The sequence below is a fragment of the Aulostomus chinensis genome, chromosome 6 (genome assembly GCF_037954235.1).
Source record: "Aulostomus chinensis isolate RoL2024-O1b breed Wild chromosome 6, RoL_Achi_v1.0, whole genome shotgun sequence".
Classification (NCBI taxonomy): Eukaryota; Metazoa; Chordata; class Actinopteri; order Syngnathiformes; family Aulostomidae; genus Aulostomus; species Aulostomus chinensis.
The window spans coordinates 1,666,140-1,679,138 of NC_141325.1; the positions used below are offsets into that span (position 1 = coordinate 1,666,140).

A 12,999-nucleotide genomic window follows, 5' to 3' on the forward strand; every position below is an offset into this window, starting at 1 on the left:
AGCGGAAATGGAAAGTATGGGGTACTTGATTCATGTCGTAGGACGTAAAACTCGTAGGTCTTGGTTGAGGCTCTTCAGCCGCTCACACTGACACGCGGCTGTAAACAGAAACACACCCCCATGCAGCACACGGCAAATGATTCTGCTGTACATCAAGCTGTCCTGTGCGGAGCCAGAAGTGCTTCACAAACAGTAAAGAGTAATAAAGAAGATAGTAAGGAGAGCCATAAAAATGCAAGGCAGGCGTCTTTCTGTGGACCAGAATAATCGAGCGCTCGCTCTCTCCTCCTTCTCAGAAATCTGAGGTAGAAATTCTCCTGAGTCTCGATTCAAGGAGATGCGGTTCTACCATGTGAACATATCCTTGCTGGCAGAGAGGGAATCTTCTTCTTCTTGGCTTCACAGAAAAAACTTCTCAAAAGGTTGTGAGAAAGTTTTGAGACTTTGACTTGTCAGGGTGGTTCCAGTTGTATCCAGCTGTAGCGCTGCAGAGGCAGGTCGTGTGGAGAGGGGCCCCCTGCTGGCTGGAGGCAGTGGCAGCCTTGACACGGACCCTCACATCCCGGTAATCACCGGGGCCGCACAGCTGATCGTTCACAAAAGAGCAGTCTGAAATCAGCCGGGTGGTCTGGCGTCAGGACTCCTCCTCCAGGCGTTCACGTCACAGGCGCCACCACTTCAGAACAAGCTCAGCTGCTCTTATCGCTGCTACCGTGTAAAGCGAAGCAAACAGTTAACTTGAACAGTCATGATGTGTTTAGTCAATATTCTCTCATGTCACACTCGCTGCCAGTCCCCGTTACCATAGTAACCCAACATGACACGCCGGGAAAAACAGGAAGGAAAAAGAGCGGCTCTGAGGAAAATCCTGGCGGCAAGGTTGACATCGGTGTGTTCGTACCGAACTGAGGAACTTCTTGGGGTTTAAACGTGATGATGATTTACATGACAGCCCTGCAAGTGAATGCATCAAATCTCCGTAACCACCTGAGCCACCGTTCTAGAGTCGAGTCTGAGTTAGTTAGCAGCAGGAGCCTCGCTCTCTAACCTCTCAAGAGTTTGTATTAAATCACATCAATGCAAATGCAACCATGACCAACACTGTCCTTCATGTCATGTCGCTGAGGCTGTGTCCTAGATGTTGTGTCTTTAAAGGCCTGCGCTACAATGTTTTTGTTGGAAAAATAAGAGGAATGTTCTCAGTTCTTACGCATAAAAATTGTATTCACATTTGATCAATAACCCTGCTGCTCTGGTATTAATCCAAATCATGAAAGTAGCTGGGATCAGTGGACGGCTGGAACCAGATCATGTCTGCCATGTTCTTTCTGTGCATGTCTCTAACCTGTAGGTCATGTGACCTGGGTCCCTGGAGGGGCACGGACAGACGTTTTTTTTTTGGGGGGGGGGGGGAGAATAAAAGCTTAAAAACAGGAGCTAACTGTTGTCATGTGCAGCTGCTGAGTATCCTGGTCACATGCTCGCACACAGGAACGTCATTCGTTCCAAACGTACCACCTGGACACGTTCCTAAGTACCAGCACTGGGCTTCATTGAAGGCTTTAGTTTTGTTCTCTTGAAATCGTTCTCATCATGTTTCAAAGTCAGTGTGTTATTAGACACACACACACACACACACACACACACACACACACACACACACACACACACACACACACCTGATGCTTTTAGCTGCAGACAGGAATTAGATTGTTGTGCTTACTGGGATGTTTTCAGGCCCACAGCGTACCACTGATCCATTAACGGATTAATGAAGTCCAAATCCTCTGCTGAAATAATAAAACCACCAAGCTGCTGTTTCATAACAAAGCAGCTGTGCTCCCAGACCTGCGTGGGCTTATAAAGGCTCTTCAGGCCAAATATTTACATCCACTGCAGCTTCCTTCACACATCCCTGACTGCCAGTGACCATGCAAATCATAGCCCGAGCCATGCTAACAATGTTAGTGTGTAAAAATCGAAAGTCGACTAAAGTTACAAATGAGAGCTGAATGGTTCCAGCAGGGGTGCAGAGATACCGGCCTGTTGGCTACTCAGTACAGGACAATCAGCCTGTTTGGGGTCCGATTCGCCCCTCCAGACAACGGCGAGGGCAAACATCCGCAACTTCCCTCATCCGCTCTCACGCCACACTCAAGCACATCCAGTTGCAGCGACTGCCACCATGCTAGTTTTGACCTGAGCTAAAGCCACGTTTGATCAGGTGAGACTTTCTCATCTCTTTAGGGTTTTCATTCCAGTGTTAATGACACAAGAACGATGATGTCCTCTCATATGGTGACTCGGGGGCGTTGTCTGTCCTCAGGCTCCTCGAAGTTCGATGAAAAAATGTGAATTATTAAGAAAAGTTTGCTGCTGCGGCCCAGTTTGGAGAGCTGTAATCATCTTGCTTATTACTTCCTAACCTGTGAGCATCATTTCCATGTTGTCACAGTGGATAACAAATAAGACGCTGTCAATAAGACGCTGTCCGGCTCCACTTAGCAGCGTTCCAGATCCTCTGATCTCGTGTCCGGTCTTCAAACCGTTGTGTGCTGCAGAGTTAGCGTCTCCCACCTGAGACGCACAGCAGCAGCTCTCTGATGAAGACGTCCCGTCAGCAGTTGAACAGGACTTCTGCTGGAGAAATGCCTGTTAATTAACATTTTAGCTTATGAGGTTGAGTGGTGGGGTAAAAATGTCTACCGATATTTAATCGACATACATTTGTAGGAAGATTGTTGATACATAAATCCCAGTATCGATCTTTTAAAATGCATTAGATTTTACCCCTTTATTTTTTTTTGTTTTGTTTGCCCCTTCAGTCTGGCGTGATTTAGTGCGTAGTGCAACGTTATTGCAGTCTGATGATCAGACCTCACCAGATCCAGGCCATGTGCCTCCGATCAGAGAACAACAAGATGGCGGAAGCGCAACTTTAATCTCCGGCAAATTTAAGAGCCGATGTCTGGCAGCACTTCGGCTTTAAGAAGCAAGAAAACTGCGCCCAACTTGACAAAAATAATGCTGTGTGCAAATTGTGCAAAGTAGAAGTTGAGTACAACGGAAATACTACTAATCTCTGGAGCCATGTGACGAGGCATCACCCAGAGGACACTCAGCAACCAGGAAACTACAAGTCCCTGCAACAACCCTCGCTGGAGACAGCATTTGGGACCAAGTTTCCGTCCACGCCTCCACGTGCAGAGAACATCACTTCGGCTCTGGCAGTTTTGATCTGCAAGGACCTCAGACCATCCTGTGAGGTAGAGAATGTAGGCTTCAGACCCCCGTCCACACTGGAACCACGCTATGTGCTACCGACACGGAAACAACTGAGTCAGGTCACAATCTCAAAGATGTTCAGAGAAGTTAAAAACAACTGCAATGAAATCAGCAGAGAGAGTTGCCATCGCTGGTGACAGCTGGACAAGCAGAGCTACGATTCCTGCTTGACCATCACCTCTCAGTCCACTGACAGTCACTGGTCCCTCATGTCCCACGTTGACAAACGCGGGCGATTGAAGCTCACCACACCGCGAGTCCTCCTGCTGAGCTGCTGACGGTTTGTGGAGGTCTAAGTTGCCCTTTTGTTTTGAATGACGGGCAAATATTTAAATAAAAAGTGCATGATGTTGTATAACTATTGTTTAATGGTCAGTTCTCAATGTAAATATTAACATTTAATGATGCAGCAGGTTAGAGGGTTACTTTTACAATTGAATTTACAGCATCAGTCCTTTGAGAAGCTCTTCCATTACCAAAGCAAAATTGGTATTGAAACTAAAATATCGTATATTGGATCGAATCGTATCGACTTGGGACCTAGTGTATCGGAATCGTATCGACTTGGGACCTAGTGTATCGGAATCGTATCGACTTGGGACCTAGTGTATCGGAATCGTATCGACTTGGGACCTAGTGTATCGGAATCGTATCGTATCGGGAGGACAGTAGTGGTGCCCAGCTCTAATTAGGTTGGTATTTCACACATTGTTGTCACTTTACCTCACCCTTACACACATTGTTCAGGTTTGTTTCTTCTGCTGAGTCACATCTTTCTCACACGACACTCCTAAAAACTGGCTGCTATTTTCACCTGCTACCCTCCATCGGGGTTGTTGTTGCTCCTTCTGCTGTGTGTTTCTTCCATTCTTCCCAATGCAGTTTGATGTGATAAAAAGCTTTTTATCATTTTTTAATAATAACTCAACCGTGTGAACTGAACTTCTTTAATATTCCTGACTCAGAAACGTAGATGTTGGCTCAGATCGTTGCCTGCCATAATGTCCCCTTCCTCCCCTGCTGCTGCTCACCATCGGGCTGTGAGCCCCGAGCATGCTGGGAGATTTCCATGGTATTTTTAAAAGCAAACAAACTTTATTTCTTTTTTCTTCCTGTCCGAGGTGTCTGTGTGTTCATGTTGCCGAGTCTTGTTGGCTCAGTCGCATCATGTTTGTCAGTGGTTTCTATAGGCTCTGCGGCAGTGTTGCAGTCGTCACTGAGCATCTGTGCTGTCGGGGAAGTGAGGCCTCTGCTGCGAGGAGCTCAGGGCTCCGCGGCGGTGACCTGCTCGCTGGCGAGAGCTCTGTGTCTCTGAGGTTATGGGTCAGGACTCACACCGTCAAAGAGAATTATTCCTCTATATTTTCACTGAAAAAATATAGTAACGATGATTATGTGTTAAGTTTTAAGTCATCAGAGTTACAAACAAGCATGTTCCCTCACTCCGGACGCTTTCTCCAATGGGAACCATCAGCAGTCTCTCCTGGGTCACATGACCCTCACTAGACAGGGGTATTTATCAGCTCCAAACACAAAACCACCACGCGGCCAATGGTCGGAGCTCCACTACCAACAATCAGCATGTTTCCAAGACAGCATTTTGATGCGTATTTCCTCTTTTGTTCAAGTAAACTCTGATGCTTTGAGTCTTTAACTCACGTGACTGAGCAGCTGCTTCTGTCGCTGTCGTCCCCAAACGATACTGGCTGGCACCAAAGGTGTGTTGCAGCTTGTTCAACCGAAGGTCATTCCGTTGTTGACTGGTGACGCCTTCAGACCGAAACAATGGACCTGTTGAAGTTGTTTGTCTTCTCTCAGCAAATAAACCAGTTTTGTACTTCATAACCAGGTTCTTTCACTTCTAACCACTTGGTGGAAAAAGGCTGTAAGATGCATTTCTTCTTACGTGGTGTTTCTAACATTCTCATTGATGGAAACACAGTTTGTGAAAGCCTGGCTCCTCCACTGGTGACTCCTTTGACTTTCTGTCGTTTCAGCCTCAAATTCTACTTGTCTGAGTTCAAGCAGCGACCAAAAGCTATAAAGTGGTAACCACAGAAACCTTGTCGCTGACCTCCATGCTGCTTTCTTCTTGTTTACCATTTCTCCTGTTGTGATAAATGTGTTGCACTGGGAACAAAAAAGGCAGAAAAACACAACAGGAACAAGAATAAATGTTGTTGTTTTTTTTATAGCAGGTTTAAAAAGCCTGGCCGTGTTTACAGTGGGAAAAGGGGTGTATGAGGCTGGGCAGGGACGCCTGGTCACATCAGTTCCGCTCATTGTTGATAGATTTCTTTAATGTATTCTGATAATTCAATTATAGCCCAAAATAGAGCCAATAGTTGGTGCCAGCGCACTTTAACATTTCCCTCCTCCGGCCAAAATCCCCTAAAACTGCCTTTGTTGTTGTCGCTAACAATCAGAATATTTGATTGAATAATGTTTTACAATGTGATCAAGAAAACGTTGTCGTAAAAGCAGAAAAAGTCATGTCAGATGTTTCAGATTCAGGAAGAGATTCGTGGAGTTAATGAGGTGCGGCTCATGTCCCACTGATTAGACGACCAAGTGGACACATCGAATGGAGCACCAACCAAATACACCATCCGGGGCTTTTATTGTGAAACAATCACGTGAAAACCCCAAGGTAGCGCAGGAGGGTGAGGCAGATGAAAGGAAAGAGGCACGTGTGCTCAGACGGGAACGTCTTTGCTTGAACAACTGCGATTTGTTTGGGGTGGCTGCAGATTTTGTTGGTGGTGATCACAAAACGGGCCTCCCCAGCTGGGCTCAGTGTCCTTGAAGAAAACACAGAAGCCCAAATGGGATAAATGTGCATGAAATGAATGTAATGAATTTGTGTTGTGTGTATCTAAACAGTCAGTTCAACTCAATTCTTCCCTTTCGGCTTGGGCTGCATCACATTGCTCTCCACAGCAGCGTCACACACATCCGGCTGCAGACAGCATCCAAATCTAATTTACTGAGCTGCTGCGAGCATTCATCAGGGCTGGTGTTCATACGTCTACACATCAGCAGCAACAAATAAATGGGATCAGTTACAAAAAAACTGGGCTTATTTTGTGGAGGAAGATCTCATTAGCGAAAGGTCAGCCTGGGTTATCTGTCTCCCATCACCTGCTCTCCCTTCCACAGCTTCAGACTTCAGACCCTCCTGCCAATTTCTCACTGTTTTGTTTTTCCTCACTTTTTTGGGGATTCTTGTACTTTTCTTTGGATCCATCATTTTCTCTCCCAAGCGTTGGAGTATTTGGATCCCCGGTGCTTGGATTATTATGAGAGAGCCTGTCTCTTGCCTTTTGTTGTCAGATCAAATGTTAGTCACAAAAGCTTCGTATGCGAGAGCAAGGCTTCCCTTCCTGTCTGCAGTGAGCTCGCAGGATCGCACGGGGCATCATTTGAAGCCTCGTATGAACATAAAAGCCTGCTCATAAAAGTTCCCTGCAGTGAAAACGACCTAAATAAACATGACCCTAAAATAATACCCTCCCCGGGTTCATCTAACCTTCCTCAAAATGGAGGACAGGGATGGGACAGGCTGGGGAGGCATGAGGGAGAGAATACCTGAGCTTGTGATGATTTGTACCTCACCGCTGCCATTTGGTGGATGTTTTGGTCCAGAGTGCATTACGGCTGCATGAGTGGATGCATTTTTAGCACGAGTGCAGTCTGGCTAGATACTGAAGCATGAAGGACCACTGAGATTGTGATGTCAGGAGATCCCATAGTCTGGAAACGTAACACTGCTTCTTTCTCCACGCTACCAAAAAGTCCTGCGATTGTGTATCCGTCCTGTCGGCTGCTTTCAGAGGGAGCCACGTTGCTTCCAGCACTGGTGATGGAGACCTCTGTGGATGAAGACTGGCTGTCAAAGCCAATCAATAAAAGACAAAGAGGAGATTTCTCACCAGAGTTGCTTTCAAAGGAGCTTCAGTCGCGCCGTTCGTGGATCTGCAGCGCGTCAGACGTCGAGCTGCCCAACTGTTGTGGAATTAGCGCCATCGCTTTCAGTGGTTTCTTTTCTAGGCAGTAACGAACAGTTGTGTGATTAAAAAACTTGTCTTTGATGGGAGTGTAGCGATGTCAGTGTCTGCTGGGTAAATTCAGAGCTCTGCAAGCGTCGGTTCTGTCTGAAGGTGGCCGGGTCGTCATGTATTGTTTCTCTGTGTGGGCGGTGCGAAGCCCCTGAGACTCCAACTGTGATTAAGGCTGTGCAAATAAACTTGACTCACAGGGAATCGATGCCTTTAAAGCAGTATTTGAATCGTTAACTGTATTGGAGCACATTTATGTAAATCATGTCAGTGCTACTCGAAGAGATGGAGTTTATTTATATGTAAAGGGAAAAGCTGTGGATCTTCTGCTAACATTTTCTCACTGTTTTTTTAATCAGCATTGTCTTTTTGTCACATGCTGAGCTCGCCATCTGCCGCGACTGCAGCACAGTCAACGGCCTTAAACAGTCATTGCTCTATTCTTAATTATCTTCATTTAATCACATCCCCTCTTCAGGGAGATGAAGGTTATTAAAAACAGGCCTGTGCGGGGTATTTATTAAAACTGCAGCAGAACACCGTTGGCTCGGACTCACACACAGGATGCTGCTGTAGGTCCTGTTGTCCTTGTGCCGTGTGTGTGTGTGTGTGTGTTTTTATGGCACGACTGCTGTGATCATACGCCGCCACTGTCTGTAAAACTCAGCTGTTTGTCTGGCTCGGTTGTGTCAACTTCCCTGTATTCTTTTTTCCGTCATGTCAGCTTGTTTGTGCGAGGTCTGGAGCGAGGAAGATCTCTGCTAGAGATGAAACACACACTCCAACTTGTTCTTTGGCAACAGCATGCAAAAGCATCACTGACAAATGTTGAAGGCGGCAGGTCACAGCAGCCTCGCTCATTCATATTCATCCCATCAGCCGTTAGATGATGCAACAATTAAAGATGTTTTTTTTGTCAGGTTGGTTCTTTTCTCTTCGTTAGTGGGGCGCATTTTCGGGGAGGTGTAACAAGCTGCTCCTGCAGCGCTCCGACAGGTGGGAGCTTCAGTCACACGAAGCACACAAAGACAATTGATCCTGTTTTGGATGAAGACGCCATGCTGGGAACAAATGTGTCTAAACCACAGTTGTTGTCTGTGCAGAGCCACCGCTGAAGCTCCACCTGCTGACAACATCAAGAATCACAACAAATGTTGAAATGATCCATCCATCCACCTGTCATCCACCCATCCATTCATCCAATCATCCATCATCCTTCCATCCCTCCATCCTTCCATCCATCTTCTCCTGTTCAGGGTGGTGGGGGTGGAGCCTATCCCAGCAGCCTTCCCCCTGGACAGGTCACCAGTCCATGGCAGGGCCAACACATAGAGACAGACAACCATTGGCTCTCCCAGCCACGCCTACGGTCAATTTAGAGTCTGGATTAACCTGGTCCCTCTTGATGTCTTTGGACTGTGGAGGAAGCTGGAGTACCAGAGAGAACCCAGCAGGAACAGGGAGAACATGGAGACTCACCCAGAAAGACCCCGTGCTGCAGCCGGGGCTCCACCCACAACCTTCTTGATGGGGGCCACCGTGAGCACCACTGCTCCACCGTGCCGCCTGTTAAAATGATTTCACTTGAAAATATTGTGAAATTAAAAAGGTCTTAGAGAGTGCATACCTCCATTTTGGGGTGTGTGTGTGTGTTTCTTAGTGGGATCAAGGTTTTTCATAAAGAAGCAGACAAACAATGCACTGTGGTACAAATAGCACTTCCTGCGTCCACAAGGTGGCGGTGGAGAACCTCTCCTGTAGATGTCGCTGCACGGCTGGAGTTCCCTCCCATCACGTCCAGGCACCCAACACGATTTCAGTTCGTGGATGAAGTGTCATGGTGGAAAACTTCAGCGTAACACCTGCAGCTCTTAGATCCGATGTATGGATGCCCTTCAGTTTGAAAAACTAACCAGCAAGTGGAGAGTTGGACAAAAGAAAAGTGAGATGGACATGTGATCAGTCGACCGAGCTGGTACGCCGCAATCTGAATATTCAGCTTTGTTTTCAGTACATTGTGTAGGGCAGTCACTCAAACCATCAAACACAGGCTCACTTCCTGTAACCACTAGGTGGCACTGTGACTTGAATTCAGCTTGCAGACATCTTCACACTGGTCTACCCACTGGGAGGACGACCTCCCAGTACACCCATCAGCAGACCACTCACATGAAGTCCACATCATTGGTACTGCACTGTCAAATCGGTGACTTATGACCAATGTCGTTGGTCACCCATGAACGCCGTCGTCAGACGATGTTCCAGTGAGGTGGAACAGGAGCGGTGAAACCACACACGTGGAAACTCATGATCTCGACGAGTGTGTGAAGAGGTGGAGGACTTATTATAGCTCTGACTGCATTGGCGGCGTCCCGCTCCATCAAGTCATCTTCAGAGACGTGTGAGCCAGCTTGGAGCAGCGATGTAGCACCGACGGTCACGTGTCATCAAAGTGAACCCCGACGAGGAGACACAGCGCTGTCTTTGCTCTCTTCTGGCTGTGAGAATGAAGCTTGTTTGTATTCATGTGTTGCGTTCTCGCTCTCACACACGTCCTCCATTATTGAGCAGTTCTAAATGCTTTGAAGTTTGGGTGTTTGGGGAGTTTTGTTCCAAAACAGAGAAGAGCAGAAAATCTCCCTGCACTGTTTGTTGGAGGTGATGGTGGAGTGATTCTGGACCAGAGGAGCGCAGAGCTGCTGTGCTGTCAGCGAAGAGCAGGTCAAGGTGACGGAGAAGCTAACTGACGCTCAGCTTGACCCCCCCCCCCCCCCCCCCGAGATGTGCTATAGCTGCACCACAGGCTTCAGCTCGCGTCTCATTAGCATTTGACTGTGTGAGCACACCTGCAGCTTCGTCTAATGCGTTTGGTTGTGGGAATAAATTCTGCCTAATTTAAGGAATGCTAGTTTGACTGTGTGTGGCCTGATGGGATGAAAAGCTTTGATAGCAACATCGCCAAATCAAGAGGTTTGGTTCCAACCAGTCCTGTCGAGGGTTAGTTTGTTCTATTTAGCCATGTAGCGCTGACATCATCGCCGTCAGCGCTGAATTCCTTCGTTTCAGTTTTTGACTCAACACCTGAAATCAGGTCTGTGGTTAACAAAAGTTGAAGGTTTTGCTCCGACTTGTGATTGGCCCACTCAAACGTGGCTGGGTATCAATCACAAATTGTTCAGTACCGGAGCCTGTTGCTCTGCCGTATCTTGACTTCGGTTCCATTTACAGACAGAACCAGAGCGTCTCGGTTTTGCCTCTTTAAAAAAATAAATACGTTTTTGAGCAGTTTGGCGGCTGTGAACATCAGTCTCCATGAGCATAAGCAGAATGTACATCCGTTAGCTACAGTAGAGCCCCTCTGGGTCAGCGCGGCCTTATATGGGCACAGATGAATGGGAGTGAGTTGGTTCAGCTGAATGTGCCAGCTGGTCACGCTCTGCGCTAGTTTTACTCTTGAGCCCCGCTTCCTGTCTATGGCGTAAGAAAAAAGTTAGGAAGTAGGTGTGTGGAAGAACTTGACTCGAAACATCTGTCACTTCAGGGAGGAAGAGGAAGAGGAAGCCAACTTATCAGCCAACATCAGTGGTGAACCTCTAAAGCTCTTTGGGCTGATCGAGGGCAAATCCCTGCAGTCAGGTTCTAAAATCTGCTGGAAAGTCTGAATGTGGCAGAGCAGAGTTTGTTATTGCAGCAGATTAATGCTGGTGCTTTTGTTTGAGTGTCGGGATCCCATAGAGCAGCAACGTGTGAGTGGCGTCTCTTCATCTCCAACAAGATCAAACATACTGAAGTTCAGGAAAGCAGCTTCACTCTGTAGAAATTGAAAAACAGCATCTCTGGTCGTTGTCCCAGTTCAGGTTTCTTCTGGTCGTCGTGATTCGTGTCACAGAGCACAAGGACTGGAAATATTTGAAATGATCATTTGAGCCCCGATGATGCGACGTCATTTTAAGCTTTAGCTGACGCTTATTCGGATCAACTTAGATTAAGCTTTTAAATCCACGATCACTCACATTATGAGCACAAATACAAGGTGTGTGAACTGCTGTTGTGCTGAAGGACAGACACGACTGTGCTCTTTCTCCCATTTGTTCCTGAACAGAAACAAGACTGGATCAAGTCAACAGGTCAGCAGCAGTCAGTGGATGACGAGGCTGAGTGACAGGACCCTGGTCCTCACCTAGACCCCTCCCACGACCCCCCCGCGGCCCGGACATGGTGAGCCTTCTCTGATTCCTCTGGTAACCTACAAGCTGTCAGGAATCTTCGTCAGCCATGATATGAGAGGCTCGTGCACACTTTGGTTCAGCAAGTATCTTTGCCTGCATTTAAACAATCAGACTTGTACGTAACAGTCGCTGCAGAAAACATAATTATGATCTGTGGTTTTATCAGATACAGACCTGATCTCCTTGGGCTGTCTTGTTTTCTTTTTCCAAAGCCTGCTGTCCCTCCTCTTTTTGTGTTCCGGTTCAGCTAGCTCAGGTCCAGGCTGGTTAGCTTAGCACAATGGCTGGTAGTGGGTGGGAAGTGTTAGCATCAGCTAGCTCAGGTCCAGGCTGGTTAGCTTAGCACAATGGCTGGTAGTGTGTGGGAAGTGTTAGCATCAGCTAGCTCAGGTCCAGGCTGGTTAGCTTAGCACAATGGCTGGTAGTGGGTGGGAAGTGTTAGCATCAGCTAGCTCAGGTCCAGGCTGGTTAGCTTATCACAATGGCTGGTAGTGGGTGGGAAGTGTTAGCATCAGCTAGCTCAGGTCCAGGCTAGTTAGCTTAGCACAAGGACTGGTAGTGGGTGGAAGTGTTAGCATCAGCTAGCTCAGGTCCAGGCTGGTTAGCTTAGCCCAATGGCTGGTAGAGGGTGGGAAGTGTTAGCATCAGCTAGCTCAGGTTCAGGCTAGTTAGCTTAGCCCAATGGCTGGTAGTGGGTGGGAAGTGTTAGCATCAGCTAGCTCAGGTCCAGGATGCTGGTGTGTCCAGCAGGAATCCTCCTCCTCATCATCATCAGTAGCAGCAGTCGCTCTTCTAGTCCTCAACAAACCTTTGGTTCTGTTGACCCAAGTTCCAGTGGAGCTTTGGAGGTGCTGCGTCAAATCACTGCGCCCAGTCAGGAAAGTAGTCCCGGCTACGTGTCTGATTCTGCAAATGTGAAACACAGCTTTAGCTCTCTGAATGAAGCCCAAGGTCCTTTTGCAGATGTGCAAAAGTATATTTGATGACTTCTGAGACAGTTTTCTCAACTGACCCAATGCTTGCGTTCATTGCAGCTAAGCTAACTAGCAGTCAGCTCCCCTCCCTTCTCAACAACACACTCAGCAATGATGAAGATGCTCTTTACAAAGAAGAGAAATCACTGGTTTGGGACGGTTATGGATTCAAATCAGCTTGTAGTGTAACAGACGGAACCAGCAAGTCAAAGGGCTTCAATTAAGCAACTTGTCGTGTTTGCAAACAGCGCCCACGAAAGACTCCACCAGCACCAATGGATGGTTCTATTCACTGCGCACGCTTTCATCTGCACTTACATGCTAATTATTTTCTGAAATTAACTTTTGAGGGAAGCAGACCATTAACTTAGCATAGTAAAATGTTAAAAAAATAGACCTAATCGGGCGGCATGGTGAAACAGTGGTCATCACTGTGGCACTGTAGTGGAGGTT

General features: G+C 47.3%; 1 protein-coding gene across 2 annotated transcripts in view; it reads left to right on the plus strand.

Annotated features, from left to right (window-relative positions):
* LOC147259660 (spermatid perinuclear RNA-binding protein-like) overlaps positions 1–12,999 on the plus strand; it is a 52,957-nt gene that overhangs the window by 9,705 nt on the left and 30,253 nt on the right. For both annotated transcript variants that reach the window (XM_086205744.1, XM_086205745.1), the window contains exon 2: positions 11,446–11,561. In XM_086205744.1, the coding sequence (XP_086061870.1) occupies positions 11,559–11,561 (3 nt within the window). In that variant the 5' untranslated portion in view covers positions 11,446–11,558. The remainder of the gene's footprint in view (positions 1–11,445; positions 11,562–12,999) is intronic.